The 23131-nt window shown below is 38.2% G+C and overlaps 1 protein-coding gene across 5 annotated transcripts in view; it reads left to right on the top strand.

The window, feature by feature from the left end:
* The window catches only part of LOC106088340 (MICAL-like protein 1), a 236281-nt gene that overhangs the window by 184715 nt on the left and 28435 nt on the right, over positions 1-23131 (top strand). For all 5 annotated transcript variants that reach the window (XM_059366425.1, XM_059366424.1, XM_059366423.1 and 2 more), the window contains one exon: positions 4881-7240. In XM_059366425.1, coding sequence (XP_059222408.1) covers positions 4881-7240 — 2360 coding nt within the window. The remainder of the gene's footprint in view (positions 1-4880; positions 7241-23131) is intronic.

The raw sequence follows: 23131 nt of genomic DNA, 5'->3' as shown, positions 1-23131 counted from the left end.
GTGCTGCCAAAAACTTTTGGAGTGAACTCACGGTCTGGAGGAGGATTTTTTTTTTGTATGAAAACCCATTTTTCTTTTTATTCTTCCAATCTCAAAGAGATTAGAAGAATAACCTCTACCACCGTAGCGCAGAGGTTAGCATGTCCGCCTATGACGCTCAACGCCTGGGTTCGAATCCTGGCGAGACCATCAGAAAAAATGTTCAGCTGTGGTTTTCTCCTCCTAATGCTGGCAAAATTTGTGAGGTACTATGCCATGTAAAACTTCTCCCGATCTCCCGGCATGGCATAGCTGTGAGCACCACACAGGCTGGAACATTGAGGTCCGATCTGTGTGGGTTCATTGCTGTCAAGAGAAGCTTAGCTGCGAGCTACAGGTTGCGAATAGTGGAATGCTCCGTACGAAGTAGCCGCAATGGTAGTCGCGGACAATCAACGATATCGCGCGGAGAGTCTCAATGAGAGGCCGGGCGGCACCATCTCTTGCACAAATACTGAGTGCCAATGATGCTCGATACGACAAGGCGAGTTATCGGCGTCTTTAAATAACCAATGGCCACATTGTTCCCGCGGCGATCGGTCCTTGGATCGGAACGCGCTCACATACAGGAGCTTGATGAGGATCGCCACCTCCACATTATAAACCGATCTGAACCATATACAACACGAATGTCGAGGAGCTTAACACAAACAGATCACTGTGTCAAATTTCAGCGAAATCGAGTAATAAACGTGCTTTTATTGTCTTAAGAATTTGAATCGGGAGATCGGTACATTTGGCGGCTATATCCAAATATAGCCCGATCTTGACCATATTCGGTACGAATGTCGAGGGTCCTAACGCAACAATGGGTTGCGTTATAATTTAAGCAAATTAAGCAAAATCGGGTTATAAATTCAACTTTAATGGGTCATAGTTTTGAGGTGGGGCGGACCTACGGGGACTTTTCCCCTAATTGTGTATATAAGATCCGTACTATACTCCCAAGTACTTTTTAATTTAGACCTTCATAGTTCCGATCGGTCTATATATCCCTTGTGGAGGTGGGATGACAACTTTCACACTTGAAGGTTGCCACACTCTATTCGCAAATACCGGTCGGTCTAATCGCCGTTTGGTGGTGATTTGGGGTGGAACCTTCCCCCTAGATACTTGTCCGATATTGTACCGATTGGTCTATATGTTTCCTTGGAGGGTTTTTTTTGTGGTGTGATCTCTAACCTAAGTACTTGACCCCAATTAAGAATATGTGATTTGAGTATTTGGGTTACAATAAAGGTACAAACAAAAATTCGTACAAATCGGTCCATTCATCTCAGATAAATTTCGGTTATAAAACAAAATATCAGGATCCTTCCTATTTGTATCAGGTCATATTTTTTATAGGGCTCTAAAAAGTTTTTCTGCGAATTTTAAACCTCAATTTCAAACCAGCCCAAAGAATCGAGAAAACTCACCAGGTTACCCAGACAGGACTCCATTATTAGGGCGCCGTTTTACTAGTGCTAAGCGGAAGTTTACTGGAATGTATACTACACACGGCTCAAGGAATACAATACGATTACCAGAGCGACAAAACGTGCCTTGGAAGCTTTTCTGCGAACAGATAGCGTTAATGACGCCGTTAAAATGAAAAAGTTTCTCTCAAAAGCCCATGTCCAAACTGAAACGTTAGTAGACGACATGAGATTGAGAGCAGAGACAACGTTGTGGACTGTTTTGGAGAAAAGTGCAACATAAGGACCATACAACAGGTTTAGAGAACATGTTGTCTTGGCGTAGGCGGACCGATGAGGACCACACCCACTAGGCACTAGAGACTATTCTAGATATCCGACCCATTGGCATACAGTGTGATAGCCACTGCGGTTATGAGACTTAAGGCGATGGGAGAATGGATTGAGGATGGGAGCAGCTCATACCATCGCGGTATAATCGAGGAGACGATAGGAAACCTGTTAGGAAGGGAAGAGGTTTCCGATCGGATACCTGAGACGACACTTGAGGGAGGGCACTGCTGCCATCGGCACAGTCTTGGACTGACGGAACCCTAGTATTGTCATCTGGAAGGTCATGTTACCCGAATGGTTTAAAGCTATAGTGGGCCAGGAACTGAGATCTGTTTTCGACTGCCTGACCATAATACGGCGATCACGGAATGCGTGAGGTGGTGTGGTGCTAACGCGAGCACGTCTAGTGTGAACATCTTTGCGGGCAATATAAGCAGGGCAATAACAAGCAGGACGGTAAGATCACGAAAAATCTTGGAATGTAAGAAGGAGATTAAGGCGTTCTCCAAGGATGGCATAAGTAAGGAATAAGGAGGAATGAAAGGGCAGACGATTTGGCAGTGAAGGCAAGAGAACTGCCGTCCATAAACTTAGTTAACCCGAAGCCTTTCGGGTCGACGTGGACGTGGGCGGCAAACGCGCATTTAACTCTGTAGAACAGAGGACAGCGATGTTGGGTGTTAGAGACGATATTAGAAGCCATTGTGCAAAATTTCAACGGATAAGAATTGCGCCCAGAATTTGAATCGGAAAATCAGTTTATATGGGAGCTATATCAGGTTATGGACGGATTCAGACCATATTTGGCAGGTATGTTGAAGGTCATAGGAGAAGATGTGCAAAATTTTAGCCTAATCAGATAATAACTGCGCTTCTAGGAGCTCAAGAAATGTAATCGAAAGATCGGTTTATATGGGAGCTAAATCAGAGTTTAGACCATACATGACAAGGTGGCCATTGGTTATATAAAGCCGCTAATAACTCGCCTTATCACATCGAGCATCATAATCACTCAATATTTGTGAAAGAGCCGGTGCCGCCCGCCCTCAGTGAGGCTCTCCGCTCGATACCGCTGATTGTCCGCGACTGCCGTTGCAGTTTCTCCGTACGGATCATTCCACTATCCGCAACCTGTTGAAGCGCCTGGTAGCTCACAGCTAAGCTTCTCGTCAAAGCATTGAACACAGATCGGTCCTCAATGTTCCAGCATGTGTGGTGTTCACAGCGACCTCGTTACGGGATCTACATGGTATTTGTCTTCTGCAACCTAAAGCCCTGCTTTTAGACATGGCGCTGGTTGTCACAATCTCATCTATGGTACGATGTGGATTTTTTGGCCCTGTTCTTTAATATCTTTACAGGCGAAGGATTGCCGGCCCTTGATCGTCCACAGAGGAAGCACGGGCTACCGAATTTCGAATTTTTCTCCACTTCTGGCGGTATCTTCTCATGTCGAAAAATCACTTTCCGGTTAAATCTGATTAGTTCGCTCTTCCTTTGGTATAAAGTCGTTCTCGGTCTTACCGACATCACTTCGTAAGTAAGGCAACGCTCTTTGCAAGGCATTCCTCGCTTTCTTAGCCTTTGACTTGTTAAACCTTTGAGGTGACCTTCACTTGCCGAGATCTGAGGTACTCTGCCTTTAGAGAACAGAGTCTACGGATTTGGATCGCTTGGTATCTCTCTCGTCGGTTGCCTATTACTTTAGAGATGGCGCACTCGTCATGGCGGTATTGTGCACCTTTACCGAAGATACGCTCCCCTTTTTGCAGGATTTGTAGGTTATGACTTTACAGAAGAGGGAGCTGAGATTAAAGTTCTTATAAGATCCTCGTTTGGCAAGACCAGATGATTTATTATTACCACAAGAACACTCCTGAACACTCCTCTCCAAAGCAAGAATTATCGTATTCCATTTCAAAGACACGCTTCTCAAGCTTGCGTTTCGAGGTCTTTCAGGACAGTTGATTAAGATCTTAGTAAAACACCGGTTTTGAGATCGAGTTGTATCAATCTTTATTTTTCAAGCGCACAAACTACAAAAGGGGTAGGGTTTAGACCTTTAGATTAATAGTTGTGGACGGACAGGTCGTTGGTGTTGAAACAATTGCATATTTGGTACTCGTGGGACCTCGTAACCTTAATGCACCATGGACTTGGTAGGACTTAAGCCTTATTACTCGCTCAGCCGCCAAGGCTTTGTTCGGACTAAGTCGAATACCCCTGACTACAAATCATGTAAATAAACTCGAAAGTCGGATAACACCTTAACCTTAGGGGCACTCTTTTAGGGTAGTATCGCTGCCAACTCCAGCAGCCGAGTTTTGTTAAGGTTACAACCCATTAGTTCAGGTAATAACCCATTAGTTCAGGTAACAACCCATTAGTTCAGGTCACAACCCATTAGTTTAGGTAACAACCCATTAGTTCAGCTAACAACCCATCGGCTACTGCTGCCTTGTTGTTCTTTATGCTATCCTCATTCTGACTAGTTCTAGATAGATCTTCGATGCCTTCACCATGCTTAAGTGCTCGGGTATCCTTGACGCCGCCATTATCGGGTACCAGTAGGAAGGAAAAATTTATTTTCCATATCACAAGACATCCGTTGCAAATTTACCCATTAACATTTCATTTAGGAGCAGGGGCAAACTCCTCACATATAAATGAGTGCTGTCCGATTCAAGTTTAAGCTCAATGATAAAGCCCCCTTTTTATAGCCGAGTACGAACGGAGGGTATAACCACCGCTGAAATTTTTTTTGCTGATTTTCACGCCAGGATTCGAACCCAGGATTTCAGCGTTATTGGCGGACATGCTAACCTCTTCGCCAGGGTGGCCTCACTAGACATTTTTTGTGATGAAAAACCGGTTACCGACTCTGCTTAAATATTTGCATTGCATTTTTTAGGAATCTTAATATTTTGAAGAAATCGGTTTAATGTAAGGCACTTGAACGAAGTTCACTTTTTTTTGTAAATAAGAAATTTTGCCTTATATTTAAAACCTTGTTATTAATATGACTAACAACTTAAAATTGTTTGTGTGTCTATACAATCTCTAACTCTTTTTTTCCCTTCTATCTTTCAGATGGCCCATGTGGTCGGCGTCCCCAGGCGCGATCCCTGTCGTAAATGCCAACTGCCTGTCTTTCTGGCAGAACGTCTCCTGGTAGGCAAAAAAGTCTATCATCGAACATGTCTAAAATGTGCCCGATGTGGATCCCAATTGACACCAGGAAGTTTTTATGAAACTGAAGTGGATGATCAATACTGCTGTGAGACATGTCCCGATGAAGAGATCACCGCCACAAATGTGGATGGTGGAGGTGATGTTGCTGCTGCAAGCAGTGTCCCACATCCATCGCCGCCTTCGGCTGAAATTTCCACAGAAGTTCAATTAAGAAGTAAATTGGATGGTGATGTATCACCCACCATAACACGTTCGGTACGCAGTTCCATAAGAGATCGTTTGGCATTTTTCGAACAAAAACAACAACAAACAACGGAAAAGCAGCGAGAGGGTTCTGCAGAGAGCGATAGTAAACTTTTACAAAAAAGTCTAAGCGATGAGGAAAAATCCAAAAGTCTACAAAGAATGGAGAATAATTCATCGGCCATGGCTACTACATCTTATAAAATGAATTCAGCTTTAAGTAATTTTCTCAATGACACAGTGGATAATGAGCCTGAGGATCAAAATCAGGCAGAAGAGGATGAGGAAAGCCTGTCATTGACATCATCGGCACAAAATTCCAAAATGGATACTGATTCAGAGGAAACTGATGATTTAACTTCGGTATCACTGCCTCCGGAGTTACCCAAATCTTTGCCACCCTTAGTGGTGGAACAGGAATCAGCTGATGAGAAGCAAAAGAAAGAGGAGAAAGAGGAAGCCAAACGTTTCACAGCCTCAGCTCAATTGATATTGGGGGGAAATTCCACCACAGATTCCTCCCATTTGAAGGCTGATGAAGAAGAAAATATCATACGTTCAAGATCGCAATCCCGCTCCCCCACCAACTCAACAGGCAGACAAACCTCGGAATTGAAAATTAGTCTTAGATCCTCTTTGAAGTCCCACGATAAAACGAATAATAATACTGAGCTGGAAGATAATGATGATAAAGCAAAAACTATAGCTGCCCAGCAAATGGCCCCTCAACCAAACTTAACATCCCAAATGACGGAGACAATACAGCAAATAGAATTAGAAAATAATTTAGCATGTAATGAAACTAATGATAATGATTGTGTTACCAAAGACAAAGCTAAGGTGAATGATTCCATGATGGCAATGGAAACAGAAATCGAGGCTGCACAGCAGTTAGAGAGCACAACTACAACCACAACAACGGCACTTGAAGAAGTGAACAGCACTAAGCCTTCTGGAGAGAAAATTGAAACCAGTGACAAACCAATTGGAGAAACCGAAAATGAGGTTGAATTACGCACAAAATCTTTGAAGGATAACCACAACACCCTACATGCTTCGACACCTTGCGTGGAGGATAAGGAGACCACCCAAAGGCTTAGTGTGGTACGTGCTCGCCTGCAACAATTTGAAGTAATTACAAATAATGAAAAAGCAAAAGAATCATCACCTATATCAGCCGCTACTAAGGCAAAGGAAAATTTGAATATTTCAACTCCACCATTAACAACACCACCAAAAACACCCATAGCACCAATGCCAATTATAACAACAACAGCACCTACAACACCCCCTATGGAATTAAAAGAAGATGAGTCTTTAAGCCGCTCAATGGAAGATGAGCAAGTGTGTGCTACATCTATAACACAGAAAGATCCAAATGAAGATACAACCATGGTGCAAATGGATGATGACACCAACACTGAAACTGTAACTGAAAGTCTGGAAAAGCCGCCTAATGAGAAACCAATACAAGAAGTGCCTTTAGTAATGGAAACAAAAGACAATGAACTATTAGAAGATAAGCACAAGTCAATTGAAAAGGAAGAAGCGAAAGAAGAAGAGGAAGAAAAGGAAAGCGCAAAAGTTGAGCCAAAAGTCTCACCACCTTCTTCTTCACCTCTCAGAAATAGCTCTACACCCAATAAACCACCCTTGGAAGAATATCCTGAAGATTTGAATCCCTTCAAGTCGGACGATGAAGATGAGCCCAACGAAGAGAATAAAGAAAATGTGGTTTTACGTAAACCTCCCATACCCAAACAACCAGCCAAGGTCATAAGTTGTAATCCTTTTGATTCCTCAGATGATGAAATTGAATTGGATAAGTCGCAAAATTCGACTATATCAACTCCCAAGATTCCACCACCCAGGCCACCACCACCACGCATTTCTAGGAATCCCTTTGGCAGTGAGGACGAAGATGAGGATCTATCCAAAGCATCACAATTGCGGCGGTCTTCATTGACAGCGTCGCAAAGTAAGCGAACACCGGTGCCCACACCCAGGACCAATGTGTAAGTATCCAAAATCAAACAAAAAGTTCAGATACTTCTTAAGACACACTTCCAAACTCATTCATTCATATGTGTAAAGACCCTTATCCCCCCTCCTATAACTCAAAACATTTGCACAATTTTGATTGTAAAAGTCTAGATAGATAGATAGGAAGAGCTCTTTAACTCCCACGACCAACTAACTATGCACAAGAGAAGGCAAACATATGATGACATGAAATATTTCTATTTTAGTTTTTTTTTTCTTTTGAAGCGCCCATCTCATCGCTTTCGTTATATGACACCCACTCTGTTAAATATGGTGTTGATGTTACGTGAAATGAATTCATTCACATTTATCTCTCGGTGGTATTCATCATCTACACATCTCAATGTCAAGAGCTCTATAATTATTGTCATTTTTTTGTTTTTGCCGTCTGCTTGTAGCCATATTTGATGAAGATGATAGTTTTACAAGTACAGGCGTATGATGATTTGAATGTTATGTAAAGTGCCATGGTGGATTGTACCCAAATGAGATGATTCATTGGGCAAGTGGGTATAAATTGAAGGCACGAAAAAAAAGTTAAATACTAAGGTCTCCTATATGCATGAATTAAAAAGATCCACTTAAATACGTTTACTTCACAAATTGTAATGTCTATATTATGTTTTAAAAGTAGCAACCTTGCATGTTACAAAACCAACATATGATTTCAATTTTATATCATTGTGCATTAGATTTGATATTAACAATTTAAACGTTATTTGGGTGTCATTGATTGATTAATATCAAAATTTTTAAAATTTCTTAGCATACTTTTAGGCTGTATAAAACATTAGATAAGTGATGAAGTTAGGTATGCCAAGTTCTTAGGGTTTCCATAGAGTGAAATGGTCTTTTAATTAACAATAAGTACTAAAAACACGGGTCGAATCTTGGGAATCCATGGCAGTGGATAACAGTTCAACAGTTTGCAAATATCTATGCATGACTCTTTTTGAGGTCCATTTAGTAAAATACAAATTTGCATGAACATTCCATTAAGGAACTGAGGCAAACTTCTCACAAATCCAATGAGTGCCGTCCGATACAATTTCAAGCTCAATGATAAGGGACCTCCTTTTTATAGCCGAGTCCGAACGAAGTGCCGTAGAGTGACACCTCTTTGGGGAGAAATTTTTACATGGCAAAGTATTAGCATTAGGAGGTGATACCCACCGCTGAAATATGTTCTTATGTTCGTGCCAGGATTCGAACCCAGGCATTCAACGTCATAGGCACATGCAAATCTCTGCGCTACGGTGGCCTCCATTTAGTATACTACTAAATTTCCCATGAACATTCCTTTAAGGAATACCAGTGAGTGCTGTCCGATTAAAGTTAAACCTCTATCTCGTGATTTTACGGACATCGACTAGCTCGAGATCATATTTAAAGCTTTCTATTTAATGAATAGCATAGCAAAGAGCTTATAAAAGTTGGGGAAGTGTCTGTGATAGTTGAAAACACTTTGACTGGCATGGTGGATGGCGATTTATGATATCCCATGCTTCTTCATTTCTGATATCCCATGCACCTTTGTCAAATTGATTAAGGTACCCCTCATACCCAGTGCCTATTGAGTACGGTCTAGGACACGCTTTTGTTTTGAAACAGGGCTCAATCAGTCCTCTAACTCTCCCTAGTGCAGTAAGAGAGAAGAAAGCCTTACTTTCCACTATTCCAATACAAACTACTAATCATCAATGTTAAGAACAAAAACACATCAACGTTGCCAAACCCTTTTGTTGTGCACTTTAACATTCTTTGAATGTCACTGCAAGTGCTTTTCGTGCTTAGGCCACATTGACCTACAGCACAGCGACGGGCCAGTTCGTTTGTTTGCGCTCTTTTCCTTTGATCTTTAAAATCTTTTCGCGATTTTTCAAACATGGTCCAGCTCGAGATCATATTCAAAGATTTATATTCAAAGAATAGCACAGCAAAGAACTTATAAAATTTGTACAAGTGTGTGATATTGAACAATCTTTGAATGTCACTGCAAGTGCTTTTCGTGCTTAGGCTGCATTAACCTACAGCACAGCGACGGGCCGGTTCATTTGGATTTTTTGTTTTTGCTTTTTTAAAAGCAAAACCTCACGTGGTCATTTACCATTCGTATGTAAGAATCAACCGTATGTAAGTCAGAAAAGCCATCCTGCGAGTATTGAGGAAGTTAGGTGGATTTTTAAAATACCGCCCAGCAGATCCCAACACCATATATCCTATTATATGTGGCAACAGCATTACACAGCTAGTGCATGAGAAGCTGTCAAAATCACCAACGTTTACCAAAAGCTCTCTTGCGGGTACGTAGGCCAAGAGTTGCCTCTTTCGCCTAAAGATAGTGTGCAAATGTGTTAGTGTGCCTGTCACTGCTCTACTTTTTAATACTTCTTTTAGAAGGTTATTAATTAATAAACTTTTATATGGTAAATTTTCAGTTTCGTTATATATTAAAGTTAACCACAATTTAACAAACTTAAAGCCTAAATAGAATGAGCGCATTGAGGATCGTCGCCTTAAAAAATGCAACTCTGAAAACAAATGTTAAAGAGCAACTCGCAAAAGTTGAACAATTTTTAATTTTGATGACCAAAAACACTACTTCAAGTGTGGCAACATCGAATGGCGCTCGTTTCCAAGCGTCAAAGTTGAAGATTTTTTTACTTTTCCTCGTTGCTTTTGTGGAATTTGCAACGCGACGCTCAACACCAAAGCTCAACGAGCACATTCAGTTTTGACCTTTATCTGGTTTAGGTGAGAGATAAGTAAAAGATGTAAAGGTCCCATAGTAATCAGTTTTGCTTGTAAATTCACCACATAACTAAAATATGAAGCATACTTTATGGGGCAACATCAACAATATTGAAATGGTTATTGTTCAGGGGTGGGGTGAGAATTGAAGAAAATTTAATAAAAACAGTAAAAAATGAGGTTTTTTTGGCACAAGCCAAAGTCTCGATGGGAGGTCACGTCTAGGGAATTGAATCGATCACTTTTTGGCTTCAATTAATGTTAGTCATGGTAATGATAATTGCCATAGAAACTTCAAACCATTATGAGTCATTTTTCGATCATCTTTGTTTTCCATCAGGTGCATTAAGATGGCTTTGATTTTTTTTCTATAAATTCTATCAAGGAAAATCTACATCTGAATTAAGAGTTTTTAATTAATCTAAGATTCCAAAGATAGGCATCACTTTTTTTGGGGATTATAATAATAAACCCAGATTTGAATCGTTAAAGATTTTATTTTGAGTTTTATTTTATAAAAAGTAGCAATAAAATGGATATTGCAGTAGTTGATCATTGTTTTAATAGCTCTTGACTTCGTTTTCAATTCAAATAAGGCACAACAACTCCAAAAAAAATATGACCAATGTGTTAAATAATCTACTAACATTTAAACAATTAAAAACCAATGAAAGCAGTTAAGTAAATCATTGTATGCTCATTGTGTAGCAATGATTGAGTTCCAAAGCAAAAACCCACTCATCTAATTCTAGTATTGTGCAATTATAAAATTAACTTGTTTTCTAGCATGAGAACTATTAGAAAATTGTATCTAGAAGCTAATTGGTTTGGAATGGCTATTATTTGGTTGCGGAAAAGAAATGATATGACGTGCGTAGGGGTAGCTAATTTAAATATTGAAGAAAATATGTTCAATCATAAAATATTTAACTAAAAAAATTAAAACAAAAAAGTTTTAAATTAAAATTTAAATAGGGCTTTAAACGCCTAGACTAATACTGACAGGTCGCCGTAGAGATCTTGTCAAAATGAGATTCCTATAAATTTTATAGACATTTTATTTCTACAGAAAATTTTCGGAAAATTTTATTTCTATAGAAAATTTTCGGAAAATTTTATTTCTATAGAAAATTTTCGGAAAATTTTATTTCTATAGAAAATTTTCGGAAAATTTTATTTCTATAGAAAATTTTCGGAAAATTTTATTTCTATAGAAAATTTTCGGAAAATTTTATTTCTATAGAAAATTTTCGGAAAATTTTATTTCTATAGAAAATTTTCGGAAAATTTTATTTCTATAGAAAATTTTCGGAAAATTTTATTTCTATAGAAAATTTTCGGAAAATTTTATTTCTATAGAAAATTTTCGGAAAATTTTATTTCTATAGAAAATTTTCGGAAAATTTTATTTCTATAGAAAATTTTCGGAAAATTTTAGTTCTATAGAAAATTTTATTTCTATAGAAAATTTTCGGAAAATTTTATTTCATAAAATATTTATTTGTGCAGTTTTTGTTTTTGTTTTTTTAAGTGTATTTTACTTAACACCCGTCCACTATGAAAATGTAGTTCAAATAGCTTTACCGAAATGCTGTTTTCTCGCATCATTTTCTACTGGTGGTCGTTGGTGATACCTGAAATGACGACGTGCTCAAATTTCATCGAGATTCTATTTCATAGCCATTGCACATTGTATATGGTGATGAATGTTTAACATTTCTAAAATATTTTACAAATGACCATAAATGTTAACTAAAGTTGACTGAAACAAAAAAAAAAACCGATTAGAAAAAAATCACTTAACTAGTTGTGAAGACCACACCACAAGTGCAATATCACACGAATATTGTGAAATTCCGTTAAGGAAATCCAAGAAGAAAAATCTGTGTCACTGTCAAAACGAGCCGAAAAACAACTTAAAAAAATTAAAAACAAAATCTAATCTCTAAAATGGAAAATCACACTCAAGAAGCAACATGCAATGCCAGAATTGACCAAAATTAACAAAAAACAAAAAATGGACAGCAAATGAGAGCCAATTTTTTAAGGTTTTGAGATTCGAAAATAACTGAAATACTAACACGCATGTTTAAATACATAAAACTTTATGTTACACTACATCAAGAGACATATAAATTTTAACGTACAAAGGTGTAATACCCATTGAGGTTCACCTTCCACTTGCGTTTTTTGTACTGACTTTTGGCCCAGCCAAAGAGTTTTGTTGGCAATTTCAAAAAACCGGAAGTCGCAACAAAGTTGGCTGTAATGCAAGACGAGTTGCCTGGGTTACATATGCTGCAGGCAACAGAGTTGCCATGCAAACAAAAATTTTTTAAAGGCCTTTTCAGGTTTTCCAATATCCAAAACGGAAAAATTTTCAGATTGTTCCATCTGGCTAACGTTGCAATATCTATTTTGTAAAAGGAATTTCTATATTGAAGATGATTTCAAACCGAAGAAGACTTCGAAAATATAGACAAAACATTTTTTTCGTTTTCCGAATTCGAAACCCGGAACAGGCCTGATAAAAGTAAAATTTTCTATAGAAATTAAATTTTAACAAAATTTTGATCAAATATTTTGACAAAGCTTTTTTTAAAAAGATTTATTAAAATTTTGAAAAAAATTCTATAGAAATTAAATTTGGAAAAAAAAAAATTCAATAGAAATAAAATTTTGACAAAATTTTTATAAAACAAAATTTTCTATAAAAATAAAATGTTGACAAAATTTTTTACGAAAATAAAATGTTGACAAAATTTTCTGTAAAAATACAATTTTGACAAAATTTTCTTTAAAAATAAAATTTATCTGTTTGCGCTCGTTTAGTAGTAGATCCCATTGTGCGAAATTTCAACTAAATTTTGAAAAAATTTTCTATTAAAATAAAATGTTGACAAAATTTTCTATAAAAATAAAATTCTGTCTGTTTGCGCTTGTTTAGTAGTAGATCCCATTGTGCGAAATTTCATCTAAATCGGATAAGAATTGCGCCCTAGAGGGGCTTAAGAAGTAAAATGGGGAGATAGGTTTAAATGGGGGCAATATCAGGTTATGGACCGATTCCGACCATATTTGGCACGTTAATTAGACGTCATGGATACTGCGACTGTGGCAAATTTCAGAAAAATCGTATAAGAATAACATCCTCTAGAGGCTCAAGAAGTAAAATCAGGAGATCGGTTTATAAGAAAGCTATATCAGGTTTTGGGCTGAATCGACCCTTTTACTTTACACGTAAGTTAGAGGTTCGTGGAGAGGTTTTTGATCAAAATTTCTGCCAAATCCGATAAAAATTGCCTCCTCCAGTGGCCCAAAAAGTAAAATCGGGAGATCGGTTTATATGGATGCTATATCAGGTTTGGGCCGATTTGAACGATACTTGACGAAAAAGTTGAAGGTTATTGGAGAAGTCATTGTGCAAAATTTCAGCAATCGGATAAAGATTGTGCCTCTAGAGGCTCAATAAGTAAAATCTGGACATTGGTTTATACGGGAGTTATATCTAAAATGGGCCGATATGGCCCATTTACAATCCCAACCGACTTACACTAATAGGAAGTATTGTGCAAATTTTCAAGCGCCTAGCTTTACTTCTTCCAAAGTTAGCGTGCTTTCCACTGACAGACGGACGGACATGGCTGGATTGACTTAAAATGTCAAGACGATCAAGAATATATATACTTTATGGGGTTTAAGATCAATATTTTGAGGTGTTACAAACGGAATAGCGAACCAAGGCAAAATTTTGATATTTTATAATTAAACTATGCATACTTCCTTAACGATTTATGATGGCATGGTACATTTTCCATCTTTTTTAGACCTCGTCAAGCTCTTCTTCCAAATTATTATATATAGACCAACTGCATTATATATAGACCAACAACGCCATTTTACAGAAAGCCTATGTCTTTCTCTGGAGGCCACCGTAGCGGAGAGGTTAGCATATCTGCCTATGAAGCTGAACGCCTGGGTTGCATTTGCTATGTCTTTTTCTACAAATGACTGGAACAGTTTTTTTCCGTTCAGATCAACAAATAAAAAATTGTGGAATATTTTCCAATTTCTTTGCTGTTTGTCCCACTGTGCGTCGTTAAATCCGCCGATTATTACCTATGGTGTGGCATCAGGTTCAGAACAACTGTGCGCTCCGCAGGCTGATCGAGAAGTTACAGGGGAACGCAGGAGCAAGAAGGTCCCGAACGAGGAGCTGAATGCCATGTTCGATCTTAAGCTGTTGGGTATTTGGACACGAAGATCGCCTTTTATCAGAGGGAGTAAGAAACGTAGCGCTCCTTAAACTTTGAACATTTTTGTATTGTGCTGCCTTTTCTATTGTGAATGCCTTCGAATCGTGGAATCTCATAGCCTTCTGAATGGGTGTAACGAAATAAAGGAAAAGATCTTTGCTCTTTTAAAATTTTGAAAAATTTTTTTATAAAATAAATTTTGACAAAATTTTCTATAGAAATAAATTTTTGAGAAAATTTTTTATAGAAGTAAAATTTTCTATAGAAATAAAATTTTGAAAAAATTTTCTATAGAATTAAAATTTGACAAAAATTCTCCCCTTCAAATTTCAAAAACACCAGATCACGGAGATGGGTGTACCGATTTAAGCGAAATTTTGTATGCCACCATATTTGCAAATTTGCCCATGAACATTCCACTAAGGAACCGGGGCAAACTTCTCATATATTGCTGAGTGCTGTCCGATTCAAATTTAAGCTAATGCTAAGGGGCCTCCTTTTTATAGCCGCGTTCAAACGGCGTGCCGCAATGCGACACCTCTTTGGTGAGAAGCTTTAACATGACATAGTACCTCACAAATATCGCCAGCATTAGGAGGGAATAACCACCGCTGAAACTTTTTCTGATGGTACCCCAAAAACACAAAATTGGTGTAAAATTTTGGGGTCAAATAGGGGGGACGCCCCATCCCAAAAGCCAACCGAACGGACATTTTTACCGATTAGGACAATATGGGTATCAAATAAAAGGTATTTAAGAGTAGAGTAGGAAATTGTTATACAAATTTCACCCTAAGTGTTCGGGGGGTCCATACCCCCGAAAAACCCTACAGCCCCACAGCAGGGCATATTTATCATTTGGGACAATATGGATATCAAATTAAAGCTATTTAAAAGTAGAGAAAGAACCTGATATATAAATTTATTCCTTTGTGTCTGCGTCGCATCCCCATCCCCCAAAATCACTCAACAGTACATATTTACTGATTGGGACAATATGGGTATCTTATGAAAGGTATTTGGAAGTTGAGTACACATCTGTCAAAAGAGTTTGGTCCATGGTGTCCACGGGGCCTCCCCTACCCCAAAAACTCCTAAAACAGGCATGAATATCCTGTTTTAGGACAAAATGGATATCAAACGAAAGTTCTTTGGAAGATGACTAGGAATCTGGTATACACATTTGCGATAGAGTCTGGGACCGGTCTACACACTAAATACCCTTCAATAGGACGTGTAGATCGAGAGGGATAATAAAAAGAAAGTCTATGACAGTAGAGTTCAAATCTAATATTGATATAAGAACCCAGGTTTCTGGGTCACGTTCAGCAGAACATGTAGATAGTGACAATAAAGGACTCAAATAAATGGTCTTTTGGGCCTCAGCGTCGGGGGGACCGACCCTCTCCTCCAAATATAAACAACACCAAACAGTCTGGTAAGATGATAGAGAACATATTTTAAACAAATGAAAGGACGTGTCAGTGGGCAATCCCCCTCGCCCATTCTACCCAAAACAAAAAGGAATTAATATAAAAATCAATTTATATATAAAAATCAATTTGTGTTTGTTTGTCGGTTTGTTTGTTTGTTCCGTATAGACTCAAAAACGTCTGAACCGATTTTCACAGATTATGTAGGTTGGTCTGGAAGGAAACATAGGCTATATAGTTTTTTGATATCGGAAGAGTGTCGGACCCTCCCCCTTACCCTAAAAGTAACACCCAATAATAAAAGTAGACAGATCTAATGAAAGGAGTAGAGTAAGAATTTCATATCAAAAATTGGGTCCAAGTAACTGGGGGAGCCGCCCCAAGACCACCTCAAATAGGCTTATTGGACGATCATGACAATATGGGATTCAAATGAAAGGTTTTCGGAAGTAGATTACGAATATTGTCTGGAAGGGAAAAGGCTATATTTATATATAATTTGTTAATATCAAAAGGGGACTCAGCCTCACCCGTTACCCCAAACACATCACTCAAATCAAATATGGACCGATAGGGACTATATGGCTATCAAATGAAAGGTATTGGAGATTAGAATACGAATATGGTATTAAAAATTAGGTTCAGTTACGCAAGGGGTTGCCTAACCAAACAGACATATTGCCTAACTCCCCCAAACAGGACATACATATCAATATGGGACTCCAATGAAAGGTATTCGGGAGTAGACGACGAATTGGAAATTGCAAATTTTGCCCATGAACATTCCACTAAGGAACAGGAGCAAACTTCTCACATATCAATGAGTGTAGTCCGATTCAAGTTTAAGCTCAATGATAAGGGGGTCTCCTTTTTATAGCCGAGTCCGAACGGCGAGCCGCAGTGCGACACCTCTGTGGAGAGAAGTTTTACATGGCATAGTACCTCACAAATGTTGCCAGCATTAGACGGGGAAAACCACCGCTGAAAATTTTTTCTGATGGTCTTGCCAGCATTCGAACCCAGGCGATCAGCGTAATAGGCGGACATGCTACCCTCTGCGCTACGGTGGCCTCCGAATATGACATAAAAAATGAGGTCCAATTAATTGGGGGTCCGCTCAAATGAAAGTTGTTTGGGAGCAGATTTCGAATACGACATTAAACATTGTTTCGACGAATCTAGGTGGTTCTTTACCTCCTAGGTTATTTGACCAATTAAAACAATGGGGCTCAAGTGATAGATATTTTTCAGTGGAGTGCGTCATTCAAATTTGTGGTGTGGCGCATAAGCCTCTTGCAGACGCCCTTCACCAAACGTCTCCATACACCAATCATGATTGTATATGGGGTACATATGAAAGGCATAAGGCTGTGGACTGCGAATCTGATATAATTATTCTGCTCATATAGCTCAGCCTAAAACAGTCGATCAATAATAATGACCTAATAGAACACTGTGTGATTTAATTAATTTGGGGTCTCAAATAAATATAGGCCGCTATACCCCCAAAATTATGACGATTCATTCAGCGTGATAGGAGAAGATGTAAACCTTAACGTCAATGTGGCTACCATTTATAAGGGGCCTTCTTTTCCCTGACAAGTCCAAACGACGTGCTGCTGAGCCACACTTTTCTCTTTAAAAGTTGTACATGGTTTAATTACCAAGAACTGTCGCCATCGCACCAATAAATAGACCGGCAAATAAGTTCTTTAGCACAGAAAATCGTTTAATATGGCAATTTGACTTGATTAAAAAAAAAGACTAAATTATGGCTATTTATAAGGTAGTCATTTATAGTTATAGGCGTTAAGCCACTCCAAGCGAGTACTACTAACATTTAATTTAGCGCCATCTATAGGCTGTTTACAATTGGATCAACTGAATGGAGACGCCAATACGAGCAAAGCGAGGGCAGAGTGGTCAAAGTTGATCATGTAGCATTCATCTTTGGTATGGCAACTTGTCGGTACTTAAAATAAAGAAAAATATTGGGCTGCCCAAAAAGTTATTGCGGATTTTTCATATAGTCGGCGTTGACAAATTTTTTCACAGCTTGTGACTCTGTAATTGCATTCTTTCTTCTGTCAGTTATCAACTGTTACTTTTAGCATGCTTTAGAAAAAAAGTGTAAAAAAAGTATATTTGATTAAAGTTCATTCTAAGTTTTATTAAAAATGCATTTACTTTCTTTTAAAAAATCCGCAATTACTTTTTGGGCTCCCCAATAGAATATAAGAATTTCGTTGTAGTCGTTTGTGGAATAATTTTTTGACTTTCTAACCCTAAGACTGCCCTTAACAATGGGTGTTTTAGGTAGTTTAAGTGCCTATCTTTGGCAAAGATAAGAAAAATACTTTGACAAAATTTCTATAGAATAAAGAATTTTGAAGAAAAAATCTGTATAATTAAAATGTTGCCTATCCTCTGTATAAACTAAGAATAAGATACATATTTTTCGCATGGTGTAAATTAAGGCGCAACTGAGCGGGCCGGGCTCTGCTACATTCTATAAAAATGTTGACAAAATTGTCTATTAAAATTAAATTTTTGATATTTTCTTTTTATAAAAAGTTTTTTTTTTTACAAAATTTTCTATATAAATTAAATATGACAAAATTATCTATAAAAAAATTGAGAACATTTTTGTTTGGAAATAAGATTTTTAAAAATTTACCTATTACTACCAAATTTTGAAAACATTTTCTGTAAACTTTTAATTTTTCAGTTTTTTTATTTCTTGTTTTTAGTGGCACCCCTGCCACTATCTTAAGCGGGCCATTTATGTCCAAGTGCCACTGCACTTAGCACAATTAGACCCTACACGACAATCTTTATTTAAGAGGTTAACAGCTTACAGCAGAAAGATAGCAAGTTTTATTAACCTCATAACATGGCTTTTGTAAGCCCCACAAGTTTGTAACCTGCCACAGCACCCTAGCCTGGTTAATAAGTGTAACACGAATTTGTACTTTAATATTTTTTTTTGTGTGAAATTAGAACCCAAAACGCCTGGGCACAAGTCCGTCTCTCTTTATTTTCTAGGCTTCCCATTATTTTCCCTATGCACTGCTCTGACAACAATGAAGAAAAGTCGATGGCTTATACTGTGTGATGTGTCCAAAGAAATTGGAGTTAATTGTAACGAGACAAAAAAAGTATGAATGGATGGATGAATGAATGAATGAATGGATGGATGGACGCTTGAATGGGTAACAAGAGACACCAGCCATCATCGCACACACTAGACAATGTCTATAGAAAAGATAGTTAGACGACTAGCTAAAGAATTTGAAAAATTAAACATGTTGGTCATTGGTTTGTTCTCTTCGCATCAGCTTATGAACCATTGGGTCAATTATAATAGTTTGGGAAAAATTACAGATTTTGTTGTATTATACAGAATTTAAGGTTTTGTTCTTTGAAATATTCTTTATAAGAAACAGAAGAGTTTATGGCAATTTTCCAACACATAGAAATGAAGATTTGTTACAACCTACGACATAACGGAATAGTGGGAACTACACTAAAGTTCTACAACTTAGTTTTCTTTTTGTTAAAGTAAGACTATTAAGTAGGCAGCATTGTTTAGAAATGTTAGAAAGGAGAATGTGTGGGAATAGATGTGTTTGATTAAAAGTGGTCAATATAATGCAGGTGTTTAGAAATTTTATTAAAAACTTGGTTGAAAGTTTATTGTATTTATATGATTTTATAGATAATTATGTAAAAATTTTATTTTTATAGTATATTTTAAGATTTTGCTCAAACCGTAGAGAAAGTACCAAATGGTATCAATTTCGGTACAAATTGTACCAAATAGATGTGTTTTATTAAAAGTGGTCAATATAATGCAGGTGTTTAGAAATTTTATAAAAAACTTGGTTGAAAGTTTATTGTATTTATATGATTTTATAGATAATTATGTAAAAATTTTATTTTTATAGTATATTTTAAGTTTTTACTCAAACCGTAGAGAAAGTACCAAATGGTATCAATTTCGGTACAATTTGGTATTACCAAAATCTGTTTTTCAAAAATTTCCTTCCACCCCCATTTGAAAGCAACAGCCCCAATAAAGCTGAATTTCGAAGATTCAGCTCAATTCGTCCGAAAATCCTTTGGGCGATAAAAAGTTTCGACTCCTTTAAGTCGCCAGAACCTGATGATGTATCACCGGTTGAATTACAAGCTGTGTCTGATAGACTGCTTCCCTGGCTTAGGGAGATATACTCTGTTTGTATCAGCATGTCATATATACCTGTGGGATGGAGGGACACGAAAGTCATTTTCATTCCGAAAGCAGGAAAACCTTACCACACGAAGGTGAAATATTTCCGTCCTATTAGTCTGTCATTCTTTATGCTGAAGACTCTTGAAAAGTTGATGGAAATATATCTTAGGGCAAAGATCACTGGAGATCACCTGTCGCGGCAGCATATAGTAAAGGCAAATCCACTGAAACAGCCCTTCACGACGTAGTCGGCTACCTAGAGGGTTCTCTCGCTTTCAAGGAATATACAATGGTAGCATTTCTTGACATTGAAGGGGCTTTTAATAATATAAAACCGACGTCAATCATGAAGGAGTTGGAGTTTCTAGGCATCAACTCTACCGTAAGAAAGTTTATTGATAACTTACTTACTAAAAGATGCATTACGGCAGGCTTGGGATCTGTAGGTCTAAAAGATGGGTCAGCAGAGGAACACCCCAAGTAGGTGTACTGTCTTCTCTACTTTGAAATATAGCCATTAACAATATATTATTGTCTCTGGAAGTAAAATGTGTAAAAGTGGTCGCGTATGTTGATGACGTGTAGCAATTGCGGTTAAAGGAAAGTTTCCACGCACTCTAAGAGATAAACTTCAGGAAGCCCAACGTGCAACAGCAAAGTGGGCTACCGAAAGTGGTCTAGGTATAAATCCGTGCAAGACAGAAGTTGTTCTTTTCAGCAGGAGATACAAGTTGACTACAATGGAACCTGTCTCCTTAAGAGGAGAGAATGTTCCGTTTACAGAAAGCGCAAAATACATGGCTGTAAAAGTTGGGGGTTTGGACCGCGTTGGGTATATACTGCAGTTGTCAGATCTATAATGCTATATGGTGTTGTGGTTGGTGGACGGCGCTTCAAAAGTCCACCTACTGCTCAATACTTAAACGGAATCAAAGGATGGCTTGTTTGTGCATCACAGCCGCACTAAGGACGACACCATCTGATGCACTGAATTTAATGCTACATCTAATGCTTCTGGACATTGTGGCTAGACAAATTGCAGCGACGACTGCCGTGAGGTTAAGATTGCTTTTTCATTGGTGATGTGGCGGCTACGGGCACTGTGTTGCCGTGAGGTTAAGGGAGCTTTTTCATTGGTCATGTGGCGGCTACGGGCACTGTGTTATCCTTGATACAATATCCGATGTTCCAGGCAGTGAGGATTACACCCTACCTGAGGCGCTTTTTGATAAAAAGTACTGTGCTACTATAAAACCGATTGCAACTACGATATCACTGGTAACAGAAGTTACATAGGCTTCCATACAGATTGTTCCAAACTAAACGACCAGGTGGGCTTTGGGCTGTACTCTAAAGATCTAGAATTGGTCATATCGAAAAGGTTACCCGACCATTGCAGTGTGTATCAAGCGGAGATCCTTGCAATTAAGGAAATGGTGGAATGGCTAAGATATAATGCCATAACGACGATTCGCATGAATATCTTCTCAGACAGCCAGGCAGCCATTAAATCCCTGGAGAACGTATTTCTGAACACAAAAACCGCCCTCGAGTGTCGCAGATCTCTGAACGAGATGGATGAACTGTTCAAAATTCACCTGTTCTGGGTGTCGGGCCACAGAGATATCCCAGGGAACTGTAAAGCGGACGAGCTTGCGAGCGTAGGAACTACCCTAACCATTCCAGGAATACTGGAATCTGTGGGTATGCCTCTATCGACATGTAAGCTAAGTTTTCAGTCCCGAAGGACAACGAATGATAGATGGACACAAAGAAGGGGCTGTGAGCATTCCAAAACTATGTGGCCTAATCTAGACTTGAAGAGGTCTATCGCCTTTCTGACACTGGCTAGAGCAGACGTCTCAGTCATTGTGTCCGTCATGACAGGTCACTGTCTAATCGGAAAACTTGCTGACACACTGAAGGTTGCCAGCAACGACTTTTGCAGAAGCTGTGAGAACATCGAAGAAGAAGTGACTAAAGAACACCTTCTGTGTGTGTGTCCCGCACTAGCAGTCAGAAGGTTCTCATTTCTTTGAGAACCTGTCTGATTTAGCGGATGTGAACATTTCCAAGTTATTGGGATTTTTAAAGCGATCTGGATGGTTCAACGGTAAGAACTAGAAGGTATCATTCTTCTTCTGTTCCTGTGGTATCACAATTGACGAAAACGTCTAAGTGAGTCTGATAGCAGACTGCCACTTAAACCTAACCTAGCCTAGTAGTTAAATGTTCAAAAGCCCAAAAACTCCAAAATTTAGAGCTCTAGCTTAATTTGCAAAGATTGTACCGAATAGTACTGAATGTGTCATTTCTCCCTCTGCCGGTATGATTTTGGGAAATATATTTTTCCTTACCTTATTTTCTCCACACGCCCTAGCCCTTTTCGTTGGCCCTCTACAAACATTATCTATATCATACTATTTGGTACTTTTTATTATCTTAACGTTGAATTTCGGCAAACCCCGTCTTATCCCGTGCCTATGACCCATTATTTTTATAAAATTTCATGATTTAGCTGTTTGGGCTGGGCGATGATCAGTCAGTCTCGGCTCTCTTTTATGCATAGACATATTTCCTATAAACTTATCAATATATACGCCTTCTTGGCGTTTATGCCACAGCTCAAGTGGCAACCCATCGGCTCTTACAGCCTTACCTCAACTGAGATACATATTCATTGATGTTTGATTGGTTTTAGGAGCATTGGTTGTGTATGTCATTGGATTGTTGTCGCTGCTACAGCTCGCATCTCTGTCATCAAGAGGTTTCTGTTACAAACTCAGCCCTTGAAATTACACAATTTCTGACTTCATTCTTAGTTTTGTATGATTTACTAGCTTAATTTCATGTTTTTTTTTTTTTACAAAAGTATAGTTTCTCCTCATTTGGATGCGTTTAAAATTCTGTTAAGACAAAACTCATTAACTCCAAATCTCAAACAAAAAATGGTTTATAACTCAATCTATTAAATATTCATCAACGTTCTGTCATAACAATTGCAGTTCTTTTAAATTTCCCAGAATGCATTCTCAATGCGTTTCTATTTATTTTCACACATGTATGGAAAAAAGGGGAAACCTATGGAACAATTCCCTGTTCTAGATTTCTTTCTTTCAGCCTTCAGTTATTTCTGTGTCACGTAAAAAATTAGTTTTATCTTGGAAATCGCTAGAATAACATCTTGTG

This window comes from Stomoxys calcitrans, chromosome 4 (genome assembly GCF_963082655.1).
Source record: "Stomoxys calcitrans chromosome 4, idStoCalc2.1, whole genome shotgun sequence".
Lineage (NCBI taxonomy): Eukaryota > Metazoa > Arthropoda > Insecta > Diptera > Muscidae > Stomoxys > Stomoxys calcitrans.
The sequence above is the reverse complement of the archived record's forward strand: the minus strand, read 5'-3'. Positions and strand labels throughout refer to the sequence as shown.